At 42.8% G+C, this 27,398-nt stretch overlaps 1 protein-coding gene across 3 annotated transcripts in view; it reads right to left on the reverse strand.

Moving 5' to 3' along the window:
* nsd2 (nuclear receptor binding SET domain protein 2) overlaps positions 1-27,398 on the reverse strand; it is a 48,520-nt gene that overhangs the window by 2,426 nt on the left and 18,696 nt on the right. For all 3 annotated transcript variants that reach the window (XM_031787614.1, XM_031787613.1, XM_031787615.1), the window contains 11 exons: positions 27,007-27,133; positions 26,692-26,880; positions 20,937-21,116; positions 20,666-20,822; positions 19,747-19,949; positions 18,487-18,590; positions 17,419-17,688; positions 14,542-14,658; positions 9,164-9,305; positions 8,780-8,886; positions 6,905-7,106 (listed from right to left, as the gene is read on the reverse strand). In XM_031787614.1, the coding sequence (XP_031643474.1) occupies positions 6,905-7,106; positions 8,780-8,886; positions 9,164-9,305; positions 14,542-14,658; positions 17,419-17,688; positions 18,487-18,590; positions 19,747-19,949; positions 20,666-20,822; positions 20,937-21,116; positions 26,692-26,880; positions 27,007-27,133 (1,798 nt within the window). The remainder of the gene's footprint in view (positions 1-6,904; positions 7,107-8,779; positions 8,887-9,163; positions 9,306-14,541; positions 14,659-17,418; positions 17,689-18,486; positions 18,591-19,746; positions 19,950-20,665; positions 20,823-20,936; positions 21,117-26,691; positions 26,881-27,006; positions 27,134-27,398) is intronic.

Consider the following 27,398-nt stretch of genomic DNA (forward strand, 5'->3'; position numbering starts at 1 on the left):
ATTGCCGATAAACTTTTGTTATTGACCAAATACTTATTTTCCACCATAATTTGCAAATAAATTCATGAAAAATTCTACAATGTGATTTCCTGGATTTTTTCCCCTCATTTTGTCTGTCATAGTTGGAATGTATGATGAAAATTACAGGCCTCTCATCTTTTTAAGTGGGAGAACTTGCACAATTGGTGGCTGGCTAAATACTTTTTTGCCCCACTGTATCTAATATCATCATGTGTTGAGGTCAGATATATAATATCATCATGTGTTGGGGTCAGATATATAATATCGCAATGTGTTGGGGTCAGATATATAATATCGTAATGTGTTGGGGTCAGATATATAATATCGCAATGTGTTGGGGTCAGATATATAATATCGTAATGTGTTGGGGTCAGATATATAATATCATCATGTGTTGGGGTCAGATATATAATATCGTAATGTGTTGGGGTCAGATATATAATATCATAATGTGTTGGTCAGATATAATATCGCAATGTGTTGGGGTCAGATATATAATATCATCATGTGTTGGGGTCAAATATATAATATTGTAATGTGTTGGGGTCAGATATATAATATCATCATGTGTTGGGGTCAGATATATAATATCATCATGTGCTGGGGTCAGATATATAATATCATCATGTGTTGGGGTCAGATATATAATATCATCATGTGTTGGGGTCAGATATATAATATCATCATGTGTTGGGGTCAGATATATAATATCATCATGTGTTGGGGTCAGATATATAGATCTATTGTTTTTATTTTTGTTGTTGTTGTGTGATTTGGATTAATCCCCTCTACCACACGGAACCCCACTAATCTACTGACGGAACGCAAGAGGTAGCTAACAACAGACCTCCATCCTATGCTAGCTTGCTACCGATGCCCTGGCTAGCTGTCTAAATCACCAACAAACCTCTCCACTCACCGGACCCTTTTGATCACTCGACTAAGCATGCCTCTCCTTAATGTCAATATGTCTTGTCCATTTCTGTTCTGGTTAGTGTTTATTGGCTTATTTCACTGTAGAGCCTCTAGTCCTGCTCACTATACCTTATCCAACCTATTAGTTCCACCACCCACACATGCAATGACATCTCCTGGTTTCAACGATGTTTCTAGAGACAATATCTCTCTCTTCATCACTCAATACCTAGGTTTACCTCCACTGTATTCACATCCTACCATACATTTGTCTGTACATTATACCTTGATGCTATTTTATCGCCCCCAGAAACCTCCTTTTACTCTATGTTCCAGACGTTCTAGACGACCAATTCTCATAGCTTTTAGCCGTACCCTTATTCTACTCCTCCTATGTTCCTCTGGCGATGTAGAGGTGAATCCAGGCCCTGCAGTGCCTAGCTCCACTCCTATTCCCCAGGCGCTCTCTTTTGACGACTTCTGTAACCGTAATAGCCTTGGTTTCATGCATGTTAACATTAGAAGCCTCCTCCCTAAGTTTGTTCTATTCACTGCTTTAGCACACTCTGCCAACCCGGATGTTCTAGCTGTGTCTGAATCCTGGCTTAGGAAGACCACCAAAAACTCAGACATTTTAATTCCAAACTACAACATTTTCAGACAAGATAGAACTGCCAAAGGGGGCGGTGTTGCAATCTACTGCAAAGATAGCCTGCAGAGTTCTGTCCTACTATCCAGGTCTGTACCCAAACAATTTGAACTTCTACTTTTAAAAATCCACCTCTCTAAAAACAAGTCTCTCACTGTTGCCGCCTGCTATAGACCACCCTCTGCCCCCAGCTGTGCTCTGGACACCATATGTGAACTGATTGCCCCCCATCTATCTTCAGAGTTCGTGCTGCTAGGCGACCTAAACTGGAACATGCTTAACACCCCAGCCATCCTACAATCTAAACTTGATGCCCTCAATCTCACACAAATTATCAATGAACCTACCAGGTACCTCCCCAAAACCTTAAACACGGGCACCCTCATAGATATCATCCTAACCAACTTCCCCTCTAAATACACCTCTGCTGTCTTCAACCAAGATCTCAGCGATCACTGCCTCATTGCCTGCATCCGTAATGGGTCAGCGGTCAAACGACCGCCACTCATCACTGTAAAACGCTCCCTGAAACACTTCTGCGAGCAGGCCTTTCTAATCGACCTGGCCGGGGTATCCTGGAAGGATATTGATCTCATCCCGTCAGTAGAGGATGCCTGGATATTTTAAAAAAATGCCTTCCTAACCATCCTAAATAAACATGCCCCATTCAAGAAATTTAGAACCAGGAACAGATATAGCCCTTGGTTCTCCCCAGACCTGACTGCCCTTAACCAACACAAAAACATCCTATGGCGTTCTGCATTAGCATCGAACAGCCCCCGTGATATGCAGCTGTTCAGGGAAGCTAGAAATCATTATACACAGGCAGTTAGAAAAGCCAAGGCTAGCTTTTTCAAGCAGAAATTTGCTTCCTGCAACACTAACTCAAAAAAGTTCTGGGACACTGTAAAGTCCATGGAGAATAAGAACACCTCCTCCCAGCTGCCCACTGCACTGAAGATAGGAAACACTGTCACCACTGATAAATCCACCATAATTGAGAATTTCAATAAGCATTTTTCTACGGCTGGCCATGCTTTCCACCTGGCTACTCCTACCCCGGACAACAGCACTGCACCCCCAACAGCAACTCGCCCAAGCCTTCCCCATTTCTCCTTCTCCCAAATCCATTCAGCTGATGTTCTGAAAGAGCTGCAAAATCTGGACCCCTACAAATCAGCCGGGCTAGACAATCTGGACCCTTTCTTTCTAAAATTATCTGCCGAAATTGTTGCCACCCCTATTACTAGCCTGTTCAACCTCTCTTTCGTGTCGTCTGAGATTCCCAAAGATTGGAAAGCAGCTGCGGTCATCCCCCTCTTCAAAGGGGGGGACACTCTTGACCCAAACTGCTACAGACCTATATCTATCCTACCGTGCCTTTCTAAGGTCTTCGAAAGCCAAGTCAACAAACAGATTACCGACCATTTCGAATCTCACCATACCTTCTCTGCTATGCAATCTGGTTTCAGAGCTGGTCATGGGTGCACCTCAGCCACGCTCAAGGTCCTAAACGATATCTTAACCGCCATCGATAAGAAACATTACTGTGCAGCCGTATTCATTGATCTGGCCAAGGCTTTCGACTCTATCAATCACCATATCCTCATCGGCAGACTCGACAGCCTTGGTTTCTCAAATGATTGCCTCGCCTGGTTCACCAACTACTTCTCTGATAGAGTTCAGTGTGTCAAATCGGAGGGTCTGCTGTCCGGACCTCTGGCAGTCTCTATGGGGGTGCCACAGGGTTCAATTCTTGGACCGACTCTCTTCTCTGTATACATCAATGAGGTCGCTCTTGCTGCTGGTGAGTCCCTGATCCACCTCTACGCAGACGACACCATTCTGTATACTTCCGGCCCTTCTCTGGACACTGTGTTAACAACCCTCCAGGCAAGCTTCAATGCCATACAACTCTCCTTCCGTGGCCTCCAATTGCTCTTGAATGCAAGTAAAACTAAATGCATGCTCTTCAACCGATCGCTGCCTGCACCTACCCGCCTGTCCAACATCACTACTCTGGACGGCTCTGACTTAGAATACGTGGACAACTACAAATACTTAGGTGTCTGGTTAGATTGTAAACTCTCCTTCCAGACCCATATCAAACATCTCCAATCCAAAGTTAAATCTAGAATTGGCTTCCTATTTCGCAACAAAGCATCCTTCACTCATGCTGCCAAACATACCCTTGTAAAACTGACCATCCTACCAATCCTCGACTTTGGCGATGTCATTTACAAAATAGCCTCCAATACCCTACTCAACAAATTGGATGCAGTCTATCACAGTGCAATCCGTTTTATCACCAAAGCCCCATATACTACCCACCATTGCGACCTGTACGCTCTCGTTGGCTGGCCCTCGCTTCATACTCGTCGCCAAACCCACTGGCTCCATGTCATCTACAAGACCCTGCTAGGTAAAGTCCCCCCTTATCTCAGCTCGCTGGTCACCATAGCATCTCCCACCTGTAGCACACGCTCCAGCAGGTATATCTCTCTAGTCACCCCCAAAACCAATTCTTTCTTTGGCCGCCTCTCCTTCCAGTTCTCTGCTGCCAATGACTGGAACGAACTACAAAAATCTCTGAAACTGGAAACACTTATCTCCCTCACTAGCTTTAAGCACCAACTGTCAGAGCAGCTCACAGATTACTGCACCTGTACATAGCCCACCTATAATTTAGCCCAAACAACTACCTCTTTCCCAACTGTATTTAATTTTAATTTATTTATTTATTTTGCTCCTTTGCACCCCATTATTTTTTTATTTCTACTTTGCACATTCTTCCATTGCAAAACTACCATTCCAGTATTTTACTTGCTATATTGTATTTACTTTGCCATCTTGGCCTTTTTTGCCTTTACCTCCCTTCTCACCTCATTTGCTCACATTGTATATAGACTTGTTTATACTGCATTATTGACTGTATGTTTGTTTTTACTCCATGTGTAACTCTGTCGTTTTATCTGTCGAACTGCTTTGCTTTATCTTGGCCAGGTCGCAATTGTAAATGAGAACTTGTTCTCAACTTGCCTACCTGGTTAAATAAAGGTAAAATAAATAAATTAAATAAATATATAATATCATCATGTGTTGGGGTCAGATATATAATATCATCATGTGTTGGGGTCAGATATATAATATCATCATGTGTTGGGGTCAGATATATAATATCATCATGTGTTGGGGTCAGATATATAATATCGTAATGTGTTGGGGTCAGATATATAATATCATAATGTGTTGGTCAGATATAATATCGCAATGTGTTGGGGTCAGATATATAATATCATCATGTGTTGGGGTCAAATATATAATATTGTAATGTGTTGGGGTCAGATATATAATATCATCATGTGTTGGGGTCAGATATATAATATCATCATGTGCTGGGGTCAGATATATAATATCATCATGTGCTGGGGTCAGATATATAATATCATCATGTGTTGGGGTCAGATATATAATATCATCATGTGTTGGGGTCAGATATATAATATCATCATGTGTTGGGGTCAGATATATAATATCATCATGTGTTGGGGTCAGATATATAATATCATCATGTGTTGGGGTCAGATATATAATATCATCATGTGTTGGGGTCAGATATATAATATCATCATGTGTTGGGGTCAGATATATAATATCATCATGTGTTGGGGTCAGATATATAATATCATCATGTGTTGGGGTCAGATATATAATATCATCATGTGTTGGGGTCAGATATATAATATCATCATGTGTTGGGGTCAGATATATAATATCATCATGTGTTGGGGTAGATAAATAATATCATCATGTGTTGGGGTCAGATATATAATATCATCATGTGTTGGGGTCAGATATATAATATCATCATGTGTTGGGGTCAGATATATAATATCATCATGTGTTGGGGTCAGATATATAATATCATCATGTGTTGGGGTCAGATATATAATATCGTAATGTGTTGGGGTCAGATATATAATATCATCATGTGTTGGGGTCAGATATATAATATCATCATGTGTTTGGGTCAGATATATAATATCATCATGTGTTGGGGTCAGATATATAATATCATCATGTGTTGGGGTCAGATATATAATATCATCATGTGTTGGGGTCAGATATATAATATATTTTTGAATATTTGTATTCGGTACAGGTTTCCATATTTTCACTGTCATTTAGGTTAGTATTATGGAGTAACTACAATGTTGTTGCTCCATCTTCAGTTGTCTCCTTTCATAGGCATTAAAACTATGCTTTAAAGTCCCTATTGGTCTCATGGTGAAATCCCTGTGCGGTTTCCCTCTCCGGAAACTGAGTTAGGAAGGATGCCTGTACCTGTGTAGTGACTGGGTGTATAGAGTACCACGGTATGAGTCATAATACCCATGATGATCTGGATGAGAGACTGACGAATCGAGGCAAAGAATCTCTGGATTAACGATCTAATGTTAGCTAAATGTAGCAATGAATAATTGGCTACATTTCTTTCAATGGACAATCCTGTGAACTGTGCAAGTTTGAAATAATACCCGTTAGCAAAGGTGTCAGAGATGACGTGCAGGTGCTGCCAGGGATTTGTAGTCTTGCATGATGTCACTTTCATTCTAATTAGCATTTTAGAATCAGAGAGAATAGAGCTGAATATATTGATAAAAGTCACCTTGCCCTAGAGAGATTTACATGGCTATCAAAACGTCACGCCAGGGTAAGCCTACACGAAACAGACCTTATTTTAATTAATTGTTAAATCCCCTATGGGAGGAATGAATGGTGGAAAAACGATTGGTACCATTTCCCTGTTTGACCGCTAGGGTATTATAACACCTACACTATGGGGCTCTATTGATATACCAACCAAAGTGTAATTAATAACTTAACCATGCTCAAAAGGGATATTCAATGTCTGCCTTTTTAATGGAATGTTTTAACCATCTACCCTTCTTTGCGAGGCATTGGAAAACCTCCCTGGTCTTTGTGGTTGAATCTGTTTGAAATTCACTGTTGGACTGAGGGACCTTACAGATAATTGTATGTGCGGGGTACAGATATGAGGTAGCCATTCAAAAAGAATGTTAAACACTATTATTGCACACAGAGTGAGTCCATGCAACTTATTATGAGACTTGTTAAGCACATTTTTACTCCTGAACTTATTTAGGCTCCTTGCCATAAACAAAGGAGTTCAGTATTATTGATGAGATATTTCAGCTTTTTATTCTTAATTAGTGTTAGGGTCTTACCGAAGGGTCTCTTGGTGTGGTCCAGGCAGGAGAGGTGGAAGGATCAGGGGTTAGGGGGTTAGGGTCTTACCGAAGGGTCTCTTGGTGCGGTCCAGGCAGGAGAGGTGGAAGGCCTTGGTGCAGCTCTTCCTGTCACACAGAACCAGCTGACCTCCGTCTCCACAGCGGAAACACTCATCCTCAGACTCCTTCCCCTCGTTACGCGCCCGGCGCTTCTTCACTTTCTTCTTGGCTTTCTTCGCCTTGGGCTCCGCGGCCTGGAAACCAGACGTCTGACAGGAAACAACAGTCAGATAGGAGCCTTGCCACCAGAGGTCTGACAGGAAACAGTCAACCCCATCATCCCAGAAACCCTAGACCCACTCCAATTTGCATAAGCCCAACAGATCCACATATGACGCAATCTCAATCGTACTCCATACTTTCCCACCTGGACAGAAGGAACACTTATGTGAGAATGCTGTTCATTGACTACAGCACAGCGTTCAACACCATAGTACCCTCAAAGCTCATCACTAAGCTAAGGACCCTGGGACTAAACACCTCCCTCTGGAACTGGACTTCCTGACAGGCCACCTCTAGGTGGTGAGGGTAGGCAACATCACCTCCACAACGCTGACCCTTAAAAACCTCTTGAGCTTAGGGCTGAATACTGCCCCCTTTGGAGGAAGTGCGTGCCCATAGTAAACTGAAAATATTTTTTTCCAAAATTGCTAATATATGCATATAATAATTATTGAATAGAAAACACTAAAGTTTCTAAAACCGTTTAAATTATGTCTGTATGTAAAGCAGAACTCCCAGGGCAGCCTTTCTTCCAAACTCCCTCTTGGCAACAGAAAAGTTGGGACAACTTTGACGTCATCGCCCCCACCCTTCCCAACCAGCTACGGATCCAGGAACAGTTTCTATGTGTTCAGCGCGATGTCTGCTTTCAAATGACGCGTTCTTTGTGAGAATCTAGCGCGCCCCCGTCCTTTGGCGGGCTAAAACATTCGGGTCACGCGAAAATACATGCACTCTATTGCGCGCGTCGGCCTCTTTTTCCATGAAGCACCAATTGACTTTGGTTTGTCTGTTCGCGCTGATCTTTGTTTTACATGATTAAATCATCCTAAAGCTCGATTCTGCACTTAGTTTGACCAGTTTAGTCGACATATAATATGTAATTTTGAAGTTTTGATGCGCAAGAGTGCGGGACCAGAAGTCATTTTGGGTGCATTTCAGCTGAAGCTGTTGGCATATGCTAATACAGAGACACACAACTTGAAACCAAACAATGTATTGGGTAAGTATAATTAACACAGGGGCCCCACAGGGGTGTGTACTTAGACCCCTCCTTTACTCCCTGTTCACCCACGACTGCGTGGCCAAGCACGACTCCAACACCATCATTAAGTTTGCAGACGACACAACAGTAGGCCTGATCACCGACAACGATGAGACAGCCTATAGGGAGGAGGTCAGAGTCCTGGCTGTGTAGTACCAGGACAACAACCTCTCCCTCAATGTGATCAAGACAAAGGAGCTGATGGTGAACTACTGGAAAAGGAGGGCCGAACAGTGGAGCGGGTCAAGAGTTTCAAGTTCCTTGGTGTCCACGTCACCAACAAACCATTATGGTCCAAACACACAAAGACCGTCGTGAAGATATTTTCTTAACTCTATTTCTTGAACTGCACTGTTAAGTACTTGTAAGTATACATTTCAGTCTACACCTGTTGTATTTTCCAAATGTAACAAATAAAATTGGATTTCAGATAGGGGCCTGGCCACCAGAGGTCTGACAGGAAACAGTCAGATAGGGGCCTGGCCACCAGAGGTCTGGAACAGGAGACAATCGTCAGGTGGACCTCAAGACTGTCATGTGTTTGAGTTTTTTATAAAGTGTCCCCATTCTAAATCTTTCGATCATTTCTGATTGTTCCGAGAGGAGCAAACTCACCTTGGGCCGATCTCCAAGGAAACCGCTACAGTTGGAAGCCCCACAGCGACACGCCGTCTTTTCATTACCAAGGCAATCCAGGTTGTAGTTGAAGGTGAGCTCTGTCCCTGGAAACCACAAAACACCATGTTAATGTCATGGTTGGGATCTGAACCCATGTCTCCCACGGGAGAAACCAACGTCAGACCGAGAGGAAATTCCCTTTTGAGCCGAGGGTGACACTGATTTTGAAGTCGCAGGTAGGGCTACCTCCTCACGAGACCATTAGCCTGACTCATGTTTGGTACATTAACACACTGTCCCTTTATTAAACCACAAAACTCCAAATAACTAAGTCAACACAACCATAAAACAAGAGAACAGTGGACATGTCTGGGTTCTCACCAGCAGGGATGTCACAGACAGCGAACAGCCCGACTCTCGTGTCTCCGTTCACCGTCCACTTCTGCGTGTCACAGTTGGGCTGGCAGCTGTGGTTCATGAAGCGGGAGTAGTTTCCTTTGGGGCCAGCGTCTATGATCCGGTCCTGGAAACCCAACAGGCCAGTGTCCAGGCCAGCAGTAACATTATAACAGGTCAGTGTCCAGGCCAGCAGTAACATTATAACAGGTCAGTGTCCAGGCCGGCAGTAACATTATAACAGGTCAGTGTCCAGGCCAGCAGTAACATTTTAACAGGTCAGTCCAGTGTCCAGGCCAGCAGTAACATTTTAACAGGTCAGTGTCCAGGCCAGCAGTAACATTTTAACAGGTCAGTCCAGTGTCCAGGCCAGCAGTAACATTTTAACAGGTCAGTCCAGTGTCCAGGCCAGCAGTAACATTTTAACAGGTCAGTCCAGTGTCCAGGCCAGCAGTAACATTTTAACAGGTCAGTCCAGTGTCCAGGCCAGCAGTAACATTTTAACAGGTCAGTCCAGTGTCCAGGCCAGCAGTAACATTTTAACAGGTCAGTCCAGTGTCCAGGCCAGCAGTAACATTTTAACAGTCCAGTCCAGTGTCCAGGCCAGCAGTAACATTTTAACAGGTCAGTCCAGTGTCCAGGCCAGCAGTAACATTTTAACAGTCCAGTCCAGTGTCCAGGCCAGCAGTAACATTTTAACAGTCCAGTCCAGTGTCCAGGCCAGCAGTAACATTTTAACAGTCCAGTCCAGTGTCCAGGCCAGCAGTAACATTTTAACAGGTCAGTCCAGTGTCCAGGCCAGCAGTAACATTTTAACAGGTCAGTCCAGTGTCCAGGCCAGCAGTAACATTTTAACAGGTCAGTCCAGTGTCCAGGCCAGCAGTAACATTTTAACAGGTGAGTCCAGTGTCCAGGCCAGCAGTAACATTTTAACAGGTGAGTCCAGTGTCCAGGCCAGCAGTAACATTTTAACAGTCCAGTCCAGCAGTAACATTTTAACAGGTCAGTCCAGTGTCCAGGCCAGCAGTAACATTTTAACAGGTCAGTCCAGTGTCCAGGCCAGCAGTAACATTTTAACAGGTCAGTCCAGTGTCCAGGCCAGCAGTAACATTTTAACAGTCCAGTCCAGTGTCCAGGCCAGCAGTAACATTTTAACAGTCCAGTCCAGTGTCCAGGCCAGCAGTAACATTTTAACAGGTCAGTGTCCAGGCCAGCAGTAACATTTTAACAGGTCAGTGTCCAGGCCAGCAGTAACATTATAACAGGCCAGCAGTAACTTTATAACAGGTCAGTCCAGTGTCCAGGCCAGCAGTAACATTTTAACAGGTCAGTCCAGTGTCCAGGCCAGCAGTAACATTTTAACAGGTCAGTCCAGTGTCCAGGCCAGCAGTAACATTTTAACAGGTCAGTCCAGTGTCCAGGCCAGCAGTAACATTTTAAGAGGTCAGTCCAGTGTCCAGGCCAGCAGTAACATTTTAACAGGTCAGTCCAGTGTCCAGGCCAGCAGTAACATTTTAACAGGTCAGTCCAGTGTCCAGGCCAGCAGTAACATTTTAACAGGTCAGTCCAGTGTCCAGGCCAGCAGTAACATTTTAACAGGTCAGTCCAGTGTCCAGGCCAGCAGTAACATTTTAACAGTCCAGTGTCCAGGCCAGCAGTAACATTTTAACAGGTCAGTGTCCAGGCCAGCAGTAACATTATAACAGGTCAGTGTCCAGGCCAGCAGTAACATTTTAACAGGTCAGTCCAGTGTCCAGGCCAGCAGTAACATTTTAACAGTCCAGTCCAGCAGTAACATTTTAACAGGTCAGTCCAGTGTCCAGGCCAGCAGTAACATTTTAACAGGTCAGTCCAGTGTCCAGGCCAGCAGTAACATTTTAACAGGTCAGTCCAGTGTCCAGGCCAGCAGTAACATTTTAACAGGTCAGTCCAGTGTCCAGGCCAGCAGTAACATTTTAACAGGTCAGTCCAGTGTCCAGGCCAGCAGTAACATTTTAACAGTCCAGTCCAGTGTCCAGGCCAGCAGTAACATTTTAACAGGTCAGTCCAGTGTCCAGGCCAGCAGTAACATTTTAACAGTCCAGTCCAGTGTCCAGGCCAGCAGTAACATTTTAACAGTCCAGTCCAGTGTCCAGGCCAGCAGTAACATTTTAACAGTCCAGTCCAGTGTCCAGGCCAGCAGTAACATTTTAACAGGTCAGTCCAGTGTCCAGGCCAGCAGTAACATTTTAACAGGTCAGTCCAGTGTCCAGGCCAGCAGTAACATTTTAACAGGTCAGTCCAGTGTCCAGGCCAGCAGTAACATTTTAACAGGTGAGTCCAGTGTCCAGGCCAGCAGTAACATTTTAACAGGTGAGTCCAGTGTCCAGGCCAGCAGTAACATTTTAACAGTCCAGTCCAGTGTCCAGGCCAGCAGTAACATTTTAACAGTCCAGTCCAGTGTCCAGGCCAGCAGTAACATTTTAACAGGTCAGTGTCCAGGCCAGCAGTAACATTTTAACAGGTCAGTGTCCAGGCCAGCAGTAACATTATAACAGGCCAGCAGTAACTTTATAACAGGTCAGTCCAGTGTCCAGGCCAGCAGTAACATTTTAACAGGTCAGTCCAGTGTCCAGGCCAGCAGTAACATTTTAACAGGTCAGTCCAGTGTCCAGGCCAGCAGTAACATTTTAAGAGGTCAGTCCAGTGTCCAGGCCAGCAGTAACATTTTAAGAGGTCAGTCCAGTGTCCAGGCCAGCAGTAACATTTTAACAGGTCAGTCCAGTGTCCAGGCCAGCAGTAACATTTTAACAGGTCAGTCCAGTGTCCAGGCCAGCAGTAACATTTTAACAGGTCAGTCCAGTGTCCAGGCCAGCAGTAACATTTTAACAGGTCAGTCCAGTGTCCAGGCCAGCAGTAACATTTTAACAGGTCAGTCCAGTGTCCAGGCCAGCAGTAACATTTTAACAGTCCAGTGTCCAGGCCAGCAGTAACATTTTAACAGGTCAGTGTCCAGGCCAGCAGTAACATTATAACAGGTCAGTGTCCAGGCCAGCAGTAACATTTTAACAGGTCAGTCCAGTGTCCAGGCCAGCAGTAACATTTTAACAGGTCAGTCCAGTGTCCAGGCCAGCAGTAACATTTTAACAGGTCAGTCCAGTGTCCAGGCCAGCAGTAACATTTTAACAGGTCAGTCCAGTGTCCAGGCCAGCAGTAACATTTTAACAGGTCAGTCCAGTGTCCAGGCCAGCAGTAACATTTAACAGTCCAGTGTCCAGGCCAGCAGTAACATTATAACAGGTCAGTGTCCAGGCCAGCAGTAACATTTTAACAGGTGAGTCCAGTGTCCAGGCCAGCAGTAACATTTTAACAGGTGAGTCCAGTGTCCAGGCCAGCAGTAACATTTTAACAGGTGAGTCCAGTGTCCAGGCCAGCAGTAACATTTTAACAGGTCAGTGTCCAGGCCAGCAGTAACATTATAACAGGTCAGTGTCCAGGCCAGCAGTAACATTATAACAGGCCAGCAGTAACTTTATAACAGGTCAGTGTCCAGGCCAGCAGTAACATTATAACAGGTCAGTGTCCAGGCCAGCAGTAACATTTTAACAGGTCAGTCCAGTGTCCAGGCCAGCAGTAACATTTTAACAGGTCAGTCCAGTGTCCAGGCCAGCAGTAACATTTTAACAGGTCAGTCCAGTTTCCAGGCCAGCAGTAACATTTTAACAGGTCAGTCCAGTGTCCTGGCCAGCAGTAACATTTTAACAGGTCAGTCCAGTGTCCAGGCCAGCAGTAACATTTTAACAGTCCAGTCCAGTGCCCAGGCCAGCAGTAACATTTTAACAGTCCAGTGTCCAGGCCAGCAGTAACATTATAACAGGTCAGTGTCCAGGCCAGCAGTAACATTATAACAGGCCAGCAGTAACATTATAACAGGTCAGTGTCCAGGCCAGCAGTAACATTATAACAGGCCAGCAGTAACATTATAACAGGTCAGTGTCCAGGCCAGCAGTAACATTATAACAGGCCAGCAGTAACAGGTCAGTCCAGTGTCCAGGCCAGCAGTAACATTTTAACAGGTCAGTCCAGTGTCCAGGCCAGCAGTAACATTATAACAGGTCAGTGTCCAGGCCAGCAGTAACATTATAACAGGTCAGTGTCCAGGCCAGCAGTAACATTATAACAGGCCAGCAGTAACTTTATAACAGGTCAGTGTCCAGGCCAGCAGTAACATTTTAACAGGTCAGTCCAGTGTCCAGGCCAGCAGTAACATTTTAACAGGTCAGTCCAGTGTCCTGGCCAGCAGTAACATTTTAACAGGTCAGTCCAGTGTCCAGGCCAGCAGTAACATTTTAACAGGTCAGTCCAGTGTCCAGGCCAGCAGTAACATTTTAACAGGTCAGTCCAGTGTCTAGGCCAGCAGTAACATTTTAACAGTCCAGTCCAGTGTCTAGGCCAGCAGTAACATTTTAACAGTCCAGTCCAGTGCCCAGGCCAGCAGTAACATTTTAACAGTCCAGTGTCCAGGCCAGCAGTAACATTATAACAGGCCAGCAGTAACATTATAACAGGTCAGTGTCCAGGCCAGCAGTAACATTATAACAGGCCAGCAGTAACATTATAACAGGTCAGTGTCCAGGCCAGCAGTAACATTATAACAGGCCAGCAGTAACAGGTCAGTCCAGTGTCCAGGCCAGCAGTAACATTTTAACAGGTCAGTCCAGTGTCCAGGCCAGCAGTAACATTATAACAGGTCAGTCCAGTGTCCAGGCCAGCAGTAACATTTTAACAGGTCAGTCCAGTGTCCTGGCCAGCAGTAACATTTTAACAGGTCAGTCCAGTGTCCAGGCCAGCAGTAACATTTTAACAGGTCAGTCCAGTGTCCAGGCCAGCAGTAACATTTTAACAGTCCAGTCCAGTGCCCAGGCCAGCAGTAACATTTTAACAGTCCAGTGTCCAGGCCAGCAGTAACATTATAACAGGCCAGCAGTAACATTATAACAGGTCAGTGTCCAGGCCAGCAGTAACATTATAACAGGCCAGCAGTAACATTATAACAGGTCAGTGTCCAGGCCAGCAGTAACATTATAACAGGCCAGCAGTAACAGGTCAGTCCAGTGTCCAGGCCAGCAGTAACATTTTAACAGGTCAGTCCAGTGTCCAGGCCAGCAGTAACATTATAACAGGTCAGTCCAGTGTCCAGGCCAGCAGTAACATTATAACAGGTCAGTCCAGTGTCCAGGCCAGCAGTAACATTATAACAGGTCAGTGTCCAGGCCAGCAGTAACATTATAACAGGTCAGTGTCCAGAGCATGTAGAAGTGAGTGATGTCATAGTTTACCTCGTCGATGGTGAGCATGTAGAAGTGAGTGATGTCATAGTTTACCTTGTCGATGGTGAGCATGTAGAAGTGAGTGATGTCATTCTCCTGGTAGTACTTGATCCTGGAGCGACATTCCTCTTCATCGATCAGCTCTCCGATGTACTCATTCACAAACTCACCCTGCAGGAGAGGCAACCAATCAAATCAGGGATACAGCATCACCCAGTCAGACTACTGATAGACCCTCATCACCCAATCAGATCACCGATTAACCTTCAACCAATCAGATCACTGAAACACCATGAACCAATCAGATCACAGATAAAACGTTTTCTTATGTGAAGGGTTCAAATCAGACAGACAATTCACCATCCTGACCCTCCAGGCACCCCCATAAAAACCCTCCCTATACCACCCCTGGGTGGACCATTCTTGATACTCACAGGAAACTGTTGAGCGTGAAAAACCCAGCAAATTTGCAGTTCTTGACACAAACCGCTGCATCTGGCACTTACTACCGTACCCTGTTCAAAGGCACTTGAATCGTTCGTCTTGCCCATTAACCCTCAATGGCACAAATACACAATCCATGTTTCAATTTTCTTAATAATTAAAAATCAAGTTTTATACAATCAGTGTATTTATTGTTTATATGTGTTGGGCTTTAACTGAACTATGTCAAGTATGGGTATGAAATTAGTCAACCTTTTCGGAGCCCAGATTTCTAAATCCCATCATTGGATGGTTTGGTAGTTGGGTTTCCCAAGGGACTCCAGAGGACAGCATAGCTGACCTAAGTTGTAAATATAGAGAAAAGGAGTAGTCTGGTAATGTGTATCTTTCAAATCTTGGACTTTTCAAATCTCAAAACCATTACTGTCCATGATAAATCGGAAACGGTACAGATTCCACATTCAGATCATTGGGGGGGATGCAAAAGGCAAGTCATTATTGTCAAATATTGGAGTACGGGCAGGCCATTTCGATTCCCAGTACGGGCAGGCCATTTCGATTCCCAGTACGGGCAGGCCATTTCGATTCCCAGTTACATTGTTTAATGTTGAAAAGACATTAAAATGGGCGCTTCCTGATTCTGCCTATAGGAAGGGAGCAGTAAAATGGAGTCGTGTTCTGATTTGCCGAAGGTAGGGCGGGGGAGGGCCTTGTCGGCATTTCGAAAGGGGTAGTAGCAGTGGTCCAGTGTTTTACCCGAGCAGTCAGTGTTGATAGAACTTCGGTAGCGTTTTCCTCAAATTTGCTTTGTTAAAATCCCCAGCTACAATAAATGCAGCCTCAGTATGTGTGGTTTCCAGTTTGCATAAAGACACAAGATGTACAGTTGAAGTCGGAAGTTTACATACACTTAGGTTGGAGTCATTAAAACTCGTTTTTCAACCACTCCACAAATGTCTTGTTAACAAACTATAGTTTTGGCAAGTCGGTTAGGACATCTACTTTGTGCATGACACAAGTAATTTTTCCAACAATTGTTTACAGACATATTATTTCACTTATAATTCACTGTATCACAATTCCAGTGGGTCAGAAATTTACATACACTAAGTTGACTGTGCCTTTAAACAGCTTGGAAAATTCCAGAAAATGTAATGGCTTTAAAAGCTTCTGCTAATTGATATAATTTGAGTCAATTGGAGGTGTACCTGTGGATGTATTTCAAGGCCTACCTTCGAACTCAGTGCCTATTTGCTTGACATCATGGGAAATCAAAAGAAATCAGGCAAGAACTCAGAAAAAAAATTGTAGACCTTCACAAGTCTGGTTCATCCTTGGGAGCAATTTCCAAATGCCTGAATGTATCACGTTCATCTGTACAAACAATAGTACGCAATTATAAACACCATGGGACCACGCAGCTGTCATACCGCTCAGGAAGGAGATGCGTTCTGTCTCCTAGAGATTAACGTGCTTTGGTGCAAAAAGTGCAAATCAATCCCAGAACAACAGTAAAGGACCTTGTGAAGATGCTGGAGGAAACAGGTACAACAGTATCAATATCCACAGTAAAACGAGTCCTATATATCGACATAACCTGAAAGGCCACTGCTCCAAAACCGCCATTGAAAAAGCCAGACTACGGTTTGCAACTGCACATGGGGACAAAGATTGTACTTTTTGGAGAAATGTCCTCTGGTCTGATGAAACAAAAATAGAACTGTTTGGCCATAATGACCATCATTATGTTAGGAGGAAAAAGGGGGAGGCTTGCAAGCTCAAGAACACCATCCCGACCGTGAAGCAGGGGGTGGCAGCATCATGTTGTGGGGGTGCTTTGCTGCAGGAGGGACTGGTGCACTTCACAAAATAGATGGCATCATGAGGACGGAAAATTATTTGGATATATTGAAGCAACATCTCAAGACATCAGTCAGGAAGTTAAAGCTTGGTCGCAAAAGGGTCTTCCAAATGGACAATGACCCCAAGCATACTTCCAAAGTTGTGGCAAAATGGCTTAAGGACAACAGAGTCAAGGTATTGGAGTGGCCATCACAAAGCCCTGACCTCAATTTGTGGGCAGATCTGAAAAAGCTTGTGCGAGCAAGGAGGCCTACAAACCTGACTCAGTTACACCAGCTCTGTCAGGAGGAATGGGCCACAATTCACCCAACTTATTGTGGGAAGTTTGTGGAAGGCTATCCGAAACGTTTGACCCAAGTTAAACAATTTAAAGGCAATGCTACCAAATACTAATTGAGTGCATGTAAACTTCTGACCCACTGGGAATGTGATGAAAGAAATAAAAGCTGAAATAAATCATTCTCTCAACTATTATTCTGACATTTCACATTCTTAAAATAAAGTGGTGATCCTAATTGACCTAAGACAGGGAATTTTTACTAGGATTAGATGTCAGGAATTGTGAAAAACTGAGTTTAAATGTATTTGCTAAGGTGTATGTAAACTGTATGTACACACACACACCTTCTTAATATCCCGTAGTGCCACCAGACCCCAGCCCTTGCCAGCAGTCTTGATGATCTTAGTCTCTGGGTAGTGTCTCTTGGTGAAGTCCTGGTTGCAGCATCGCTCTGCATTGGGACAGACCTGAGGGTGGCACTCGTACATCAACATCCTGTTCAGGCATTCTGACTCAAACCCACACGGCTTCTCATCCGTGGGCTTACAGTTACACTTGGGGATCTCTGATACGTCGGCTGTGTAGACTTGCACCCGGCCACAGGGCTTGTTGATCTGCAGAACATACAGGGGAGAACATACATTACAAATATCCAACTGGACAAAGGGCTGAGTTTGAAGGAATAAGTTGAAACGCATTTGAAGGACTACTCACAGTTTGCTGCACGCACAAAACAAATATTAGACAGCACTTGATCCAGGGGATTCTCTGTTACGAAGTGCAGCTTGATTTGGAAGAAGCTACCCATTTAGCTAATTAGCTACTAATTAGCAAACCAAATGCACAATTGCAGAGCATTTAGCACATTTTAGACAGTTGACTTAAAAGTTATCAGATATCTAGCTGGCAAACATCTAGTTGTGAATTCCATACTGTAACTAGATCACCTGGCGTGTGCTGCACAACCCTGAGTGATTCACAAGTCTCCAGTCTCATCGTTGTGTGCTTGTAAACAAACACTTTGTGACTGAGTAATACAGGTAAGCTTCATAACAAACATTGTGACAGGTGAAATGAAGAACTCCTCCTAATGGGCTGACTAAGGTGGACCGCGTTTAAAGGACTAAGGTGGACAGCGTTTAAAGGACTAAGATGGACCGAGTTTAAAGGACTAAGATGGACCGAGTTTAAAGGACTAAGATGGACCGCGTTTAAAGGACTAAGGTGGACCGCGTTTAAAGGACTAAGGTGGCCCGCTTTTAAAGGACTAAGGTGGACCGAGTTTGAAGGACTAAGATGGACCGAGTTTGAAGGACTAAGATGGACCGAGTTTGAAGGACTAAGATGGACCGAGTTTGAAGGATAGAAGTAAGAGCACAGTTGTTACAAAGGGTTAGGTTTAGAGTTCAGACCTTGATGTATTTGTACGGAGGTGGTTTCCTGTTGTTCTCCTGCGTCTCCTTGGCCTCCCGTTCCATCTTGATCTCCTTGAAGCGATTCTCTGCCTCCAAAAGCGCTGGAGAGACAGACTACTGTTATCTTCAGTTGTCTTAGTGATACTATAAACAGGCACAAAAGACAATGATCGGTAGTGCAGCGACGTGTCGTTTTAATGTAATATGAGGTGCATTATTTTACTGTCTAAAACACTGAACTGTTATGGACTACTGAGTTCCTTTTTCTCCAAGACAAAGGGTCATAAAAGTGTCCGTTCACACCTAGGGGCAAAAGGACTGCTGTCTCCCCCACACTATCTTAGCCTCTTATCCTGCTGGACCTCTCAACTCAACATAAGCATCTCCATATCCAGCAACCCGTCTACAGGGCCTGGATCTTTCCCTTTAAATGTCCAGAAATGGTAATTTGATCAATTATGGAAAAAGTTCCTTTTAGGGAATAGTACCTGTAATCGAGTAGAGAAATTGGGACGGAAGTGTCCATGCACTAAACACAAAAAAAAAATCTCAGAAGCATAAGACCTTAAAAGAGCTAGTGTAACCTGAACGGTACACTAGAGACCACCTTCTTCAAGGACAAAGACCTAGTGTAACCTGAACGGTACACTACAGATCACCTTCTTCAAGGACAAAGACCTAGTGTAACCTGAACGGTACACTACAGATCACCTTCTTCAAGGACAAAGAGCTAGTGTAACCTGAACAGTTCACTACAGACCCCCTTTCAAGGACAAAGAGCTAGTGTAACCTGAACGGTACACTAGAGACCACCTTCTTCAAGGACAAAGACCTAGTGTAACCTGAACGGTACACTACAGATCACCTTCAAGGACAGAAGGAGAAAATTACAGAAAATTAAGAGTTTAGCCTCAAACTCAAGCAAGGAGCTAACAGATAAGGGCAACAAGCATAAGGACACCAACTCAGGACAAGCTACAACAGACTTTGATCACAGACTGACTATTACATTTAATGTTCAGGATCTGCATGTCTTCACTTCTTATCTTATCTCATGATTATTCTCATTATGTTTGATGAGTGTTATTAAATGTTGATCAATTGTGTTCGTCTTGTTATTCTTGGAAATAACTCCAATTGATTATTATTATTCTAATTGTAGCCTTAGAGAGTTAGTGTCAGCAACTTAAGTTCTTAGAAGACTCTTTTGTCCAAGAAAGGACAGTGGGCTGCTTAATATTCCATAGGTGAGTTTACCGTTCTTGAAGACCTTCCCTATCCCAGTCTTCTGGACCCTGCTGCCCCTGTCTCCCTCCATGTAGGGGAAAACTCGACCCTGGTGCGTCCAGAAGTAGTCCTTAGAACCAAAGAAGAAGACTGGGAACTCTCCGATTTTGTGGCGAAGGTGCTGGATGTTGGTGGGGATGTTCCGGGGGTGCTGGATCTCTGCAGGCCACCACCTGGACATAACAAGGGAAATGAAACAGTGTTCTAACACACACACACAGGGTTGGGTGGTATCCAGATGTTCATATCGTCCTTCTCTCACTCCAGGATTTATGGTAAAAAAAAAAAGGCAAAAAAAGGCCATTGGGAATCTATTACCAGTATGCTAACCAAATAAGCATAAATAATAGCAAATATCCATGGAGGCTGTTAGTTAAATATGCTAACAACCAGAAAATAATATTTTTTTTGTTGCAGGCACTCCAGCTTCAAGTTCTACATATAGTTGCAAGAAAAAGTATGAGAACCCTTTGGAATTACCTGGATTTCTCCATAAATTGGTCAAAAAATGTGATCTGATCTTCCTCTAAGTCACAACAATAGTATTTTTCTGGCCTATATTGAATACTTATTTTAAACATTCACAGTGTAGTTTGTGAACCCCTAGGCTAATGACTTTTTCAAAAGATAATTGGCGTCAGGACCCAGCTAGCCTGGAATCAATGAGACGAGATTGGAGATGTTAGTTAGAGCTGTCCTGCAATATAAAAAACTCACAAAATATGAGTTTGCTATTCACACGAAGCATTGCCTGATGTGAACCATGCTTCGAACAAAAGAGATATCAGAAGATTAAGAATTGTTGACTTGCATAAAGCTGGAAAGACTGACCCGTAGTTGGCCATGGTCCCTGTACTGACCCGTAGTTGGCCATGGTCCCTGTACTGACCTGTAGTTGCCCAGTTTGACCCAGATGATGTCTCTATATTTGGGTTTCTTTCCGGCCCGGCAGTCGTTACAGAACCAGCTGCCATCCGGCATGGCGATGTTCAGACAGTCTGGATGGAACGCTGCTGGACACGACTCACAGCACAGGAGCTGGCCACCTACAGGACGACAGACAGTATCTGACTTAGTGCACAAGGCAACATGTTCTCCTGCTTGGACTCCAGCAGCAGTCTTCAATATTACTGTCGTTCTACAGAGGAGTAGATACTGACCTTTGGAGCAGACGAAGCACCAGCTGACGTTGACATGCGAGTGGTGGCTGTAGCCCTTCTTGGGTGAGAAATGGTTGGTGCAGATGATGGTGGTGGGGGTCAACATCTCACTGCCAGCCGCAACACACACCTCTCCTGTATGGTACGCCACCGGGCAGCGCAGGCAACGCATCAGCTTACCTACAATACACCACGATATTAACACACCCGTCCAACAATATACCACGACACACCTGACCTACAACACACCTGACCTACAATACACCATTATATTAACACATACAATACACCATTATATTAACACACCTGACCTATAATACACCATGATATTAACTCACCTGACCTACAACACACCTGACCTACAATACACCATTATTTTAACACACCTGACCGATAATACAAGGTTATATTAACACACCTGACTGATAATACAACATTATATTAACACACCTGACCGATAACACACCTGTCCTATAATACACCACGATATTAAAACACCTGTCCTACAATACACAATTATATTAACACACCTGACCTATAATACCACACCTGACCTATAATACACCATTATATTAACACACCTGACCTGTAATACACCATTATATTAACACACCTGACGTATAACACACCATTATTTTAACACACTTGACCTATAATACACCAATATATCAACACACTTGTCCGATAATAGACCATTATAATACCACACCTGATCTACAATACATGATTATATTAACACACCTGACCTATAACACACGATTATATTAACACACCTGACAGATATTACACCATTATATTAACACACCTGACCTATAATACCACACCTGACCTACAATACAACATTATATTAACACACCTGACCTATAATACACCATTATATTAACACACCTGACCTATAATACACCATTATATTAACACACCTGACCAATAATACACCATTATATTAACACACCTGACCTATAATACACCATTATATTAACACACCTGTGCAACAATACACCACGATATTAACTCACCTGTCCAACAATACACCACGACATTAACACACCTGTCCAATACACCACGATATTAAAACACATGTCCTACAATACACAATTATATTAACACACCTGACCTACAATACATGATTATATTAACACACCTGACCGATAATACACCATTATATTAACACACCTGACTTACAACACAACATTATATTAACACACCTGACTTACAACACAACATTATATTAACACACCTGACCTATAACACACCAATATATCAACACACTTGTCCGATAATACACCATTATATTAACACACCTGACCTATAACACACCATTATATTAACACAACTGACCTATAATAGACCATTATATTACCACACCTGACCTACAATACACCATTATATAAACACACCTGACCTATATTACCACACCTGACCTACAATACACCATTATATTAACACACCTGACCTAAAATACCACACCTGACCTACAATACATGATTATATTAACACACCTGACCTATAATACACCAATATATCAACACACCTGACCGATAATACACCATTATATTAACACACCTGACCTAACATTATATTAACACACCGGACCTACAATACAACATTAACACACCTGACCTACAATACACCATTATATTAACACACCTGACCGATAATACACCATTATATTAACACACCTGTCCTATAATACACCATTATATTAACACACCTGACCTATAATACACCATTATATTAACACACCTGACCTATAATACCACACCTGACCTACAATACACCATTATATTAACACACCTGACCTATAATACACCATTATATTAACACACCTGACCTATAATACCACACCTGACCTACAATACACCATTATATTAACACACCTGACCTATAATACACCATTTTATTAACACACCTGACCTACAATACACCATTATATTAACACACCTGACCTACAATACACCATTATATTAACACACCTGACCTACAATACACCATTATTTTAACATACCTGACCTATAATACACACCTGACCTACACTACACCATTATATTAACACACCTGACCTACAATACAGCATTATATTAACACACCTGACCCAAAATACACCATTATATTAACACACCTGACCTACAATACACCATAATATGAACACACCTGACCTATAATGCAACATTATATTAACTCACCTGACCTACAATACACAATTATTTTAACACACCTGACCTACAATACACCATTATATTAACTCACCTGACCTATAATACCACACCTGACCTACAATACACGATTATATTAACACACCTGACCAATAATACACCATTATATTAACTCACCTGACCTACAATACACAATTATTTTAACACACCTGACCTACAATACACCATTATATTAACTCACCTGACCTACAATACACAATTATTTTAACACACCTGACCTACAATACACCATTATATTAACACACCTGACCTATAATACCACACCTGACTTACAATACACCATTATATTAACACACCTGACCTATAATACACCATTATATTAACACACCTGACCTACAATACACCACGATATTAACACACCTGTCCAACAATACACCACGATATTAACACACCTGTCCAACAATACACCACGATATTAACACACCTGTCCAACAATACACCACGATATTAACACACCTGTCCAACAATACACCACGATATTAACACACCTGTCCAACAATACACCACGATATTAACACACCTGACCTATAATACATTATATTACCACACCTGACCTACAATACACCATTATATTTACACACCTGACCTATAATACCACACCTGACCTACAATACACCATTATATTAACACAACTGACCTATAATACCACACCTGACCGATAATACACCATTATATTAACACACCTGACCTACAATACATGATTATATTAACACACCTGACCAATAATACACCATTATATTAACACACCTGACCTACAATACCACACCTGACCTACAATACACGATTATATTAACACACCTGACAGATATTACACCATTATATTAACACACCTGACCTATAATACACCATTATATTAACACACCTGACCTACAATACAACATTAACACACCTGACCTACAATACACCATTATATTAACACACCTGTCCGATAATACACCATTATATTAACACATCTGACCTACAATACACCATTATATTAACACACCTGACCTACAATACACCATTATATTAACACACCATTATATTAACACACCTGTCTGATAATACACCATTATATTAACACATCTGACCTACAATACAACATTATATTAACACACCTGACCGATAATACACCATTATATTAACACACCTGACTTACAATACAACATTATATTAACACACCTGACTTACAATACAACATTAACACACCTGACTTACAATACAACATTATATTAACACACCTGTCCTATAATACACCATTATATTAATACACCTGACCTATACTACAACAATATATTAACACACCTGTCCAACAATGCACCATTATATTAACACAACTGACCTACAATACACCATTATATAAACACACCTGACCTATAATACCACACCTGACTTACAATACACCATTATATTATATTAACACACCTGTCCAACAATACACCACGATATTAACACACCTGTCCAACAATACACCACGATATTAACACACCTGTCCAACAATACACCACGATATTAACACACCTGTCCAACAATACACCACGATATTAACACACCTGTCCAACAATACACCACGACATTAACACACCTGTCCAACAATACACCACGACATTAACACACCTGTCCAACAATACACCACGACATTAACACACCTGTCCAACAATACACCACGACATTAACACACCTGTCCAACAATACACCGCAATATTAAAACACTGTCCTACAATACATTATATTACCACACCTGACCTACAATGCAACATTATATTAACACACCTGACCGATAATACACCATTATATTAACACACCTGACCTACAATACACCATTATATTAACATACCTGACCTACAATACACCATTATATTAACACACCTCGCCTACAATACACCATTATATTACCACACCTGACCTACAATGCAACATTATATTAACACACCTGACCGATAATACACCATTATATTAACACACCTGACCTACAATACACCATTATATTAACATACCTGACCTACAATACACCATTATATTAACACACCTCGCCTACAATACACCATTATATTAACACACCTGACCTACAATGCAACATTATATTAACACACCTGACCTACAATACACCATTATATTAACACACCTGACCAATAATACGCCATTATATTAACACACCTGACTTACAATATAACACGATTTTAACACACCTGACCTATAATACCACACCTGACCTACAATACACCATTATATTAACACACTTGACCGATAATACACCATTATATTAACACACCATTATATTAACACACCTGACCGATAATACACCATTATATTAACACACCTGACAGATATTACACCATTATATTAACACACCAGACCTATAATACCACACCTGACCTACAATACAACATTATATTAGCACACCTGTCCTATAATACCACACCTGACCTACAATACACCATTATATTAACACACCTGACCTACAATGCAACATTATATTAACACACCTGACCTACAATACACCATTATATTAACACACCTGACCTACAATACACCATTATATTAACACACCTGACCTATAATACCACACCTGACCTACAATACACCATTATATTAACACACTTGACCGATAATACACCATTATATTAACACACCATTATATTAACACACCTGACCGATATTACACCATTATATTAACACACCAGACCTATAATACCACACCTGACCTACAATACAACATTATATTAGCACACCTGTCCTATAATACCACACCTGACCTACAATACAACACGATTTTAACACACCTGACCTATAACACCATTATATTAACACACTTGACCGATAATACACCATTATATTAACACACCTGACCTACAATACACCATTATATTAACACACCTGACCTACAATACAACATTAACACACCTGACCTACAATACACCATTATATTAACACACCTGACCGATAATACACCATTATATTAACACACCTGACAGATAATACACCATTATATTAACACACCTGACCTATAATACAACATTATATTAACACACCTGACCGATAATACACCATTATATTAACACACCTGACAGATAATACACCATTATATTAACACACCTGACCTATAATACAACATTATATTAACACACCTGACCTAAAATACAACATTATATTAACACACCTGACCTAAAATACACCGGGAGACAAACCTCAGACAACTAGTCAAATGTTCATGTGGTATCTTTAAGCAACAAGGCCCGAAGGGGTGTGGTATATGGCTAAAATACCACGGCTAAGGGCTGTTCTTATGCACGACGTAACACGGAGGTGCCTTATTGCTATTATTATTGCTATTATAAACTGGTAACCAACATTAGAGCAGTAAAAATAAATGTTCTGTCATACCCGTGGTATACGGTCTGATATACCACTGCTGTCAGCCAATCAGCATTCAGGGCTTGAACCAACCAGTTTCTACTTAGAAATAAACTCAGGGGAAGGGTTAGCGTTTAGGGTCCCAGTCTGCCTCACCCTGGGTAGGGTTTGGAGTTGGGGTTTAGGGGGCAAATATAGGGTACTCTTACCCTTGGTAGCCTTGGGTTTGGAGTGGCAGCTGATGCAGGTGTGAAGCGGGCAGTGGAAGCCCTTGTTGTCAAACACAGTGAGGGTATTGTTGCGGACGCAGGCGTCATGGTAGAACATCCCACAGTGCAGCACGTTACAGCGATGCACCTCCCCCTCCGACAGCTTACAGCTGAAACACTGGTGCACCCCTGGAGAGAGACGGAGTCAGGGTGAACACTGGAGAGAGACTGAGTCAGGGTGAACACTGAGCTGCTACAGACAGCATGACCCAGCTCTTACCAGAGGTGCTACAGACAGGATGACCCTGATCTTACCTGAGGTGCAGTCTGGACAGAGCAGCTTGTCCTGTGGTTTCAGGGTGGATCCTAGACAGGAGAGGTGAAAGGACCCACAGCACTGACCCTCACATGGCACCACGTCCTCTCCAGCCTGCTCACACACCTACAAACACACACTGTCAGCAACACATTGAAACTCTCCCCCCCCCAACCCAGTCCCATTGAAACTCCCCCCCCCCCCCCAACCCAGTCCCATTGAAACTCCCCCCCCCCCCCAACCCAGTCCCATTGAAACTCTCCCCCCCCCCCAACCCAGTCCCATTGAAACTCTCCCCCCCCCCCCACCCAGTCCCATTGAAACTCTCCCCCCCCCCCCAACCAGTCCCATTGAAACTCTCCCCCCCCCCCCCAACCCAGTCCCATTGAAA

This window comes from Oncorhynchus kisutch, linkage group LG14 (assembly GCF_002021735.2).
Source record: "Oncorhynchus kisutch isolate 150728-3 linkage group LG14, Okis_V2, whole genome shotgun sequence".
NCBI classification, from domain to species: domain Eukaryota; kingdom Metazoa; phylum Chordata; class Actinopteri; order Salmoniformes; family Salmonidae; genus Oncorhynchus; species Oncorhynchus kisutch.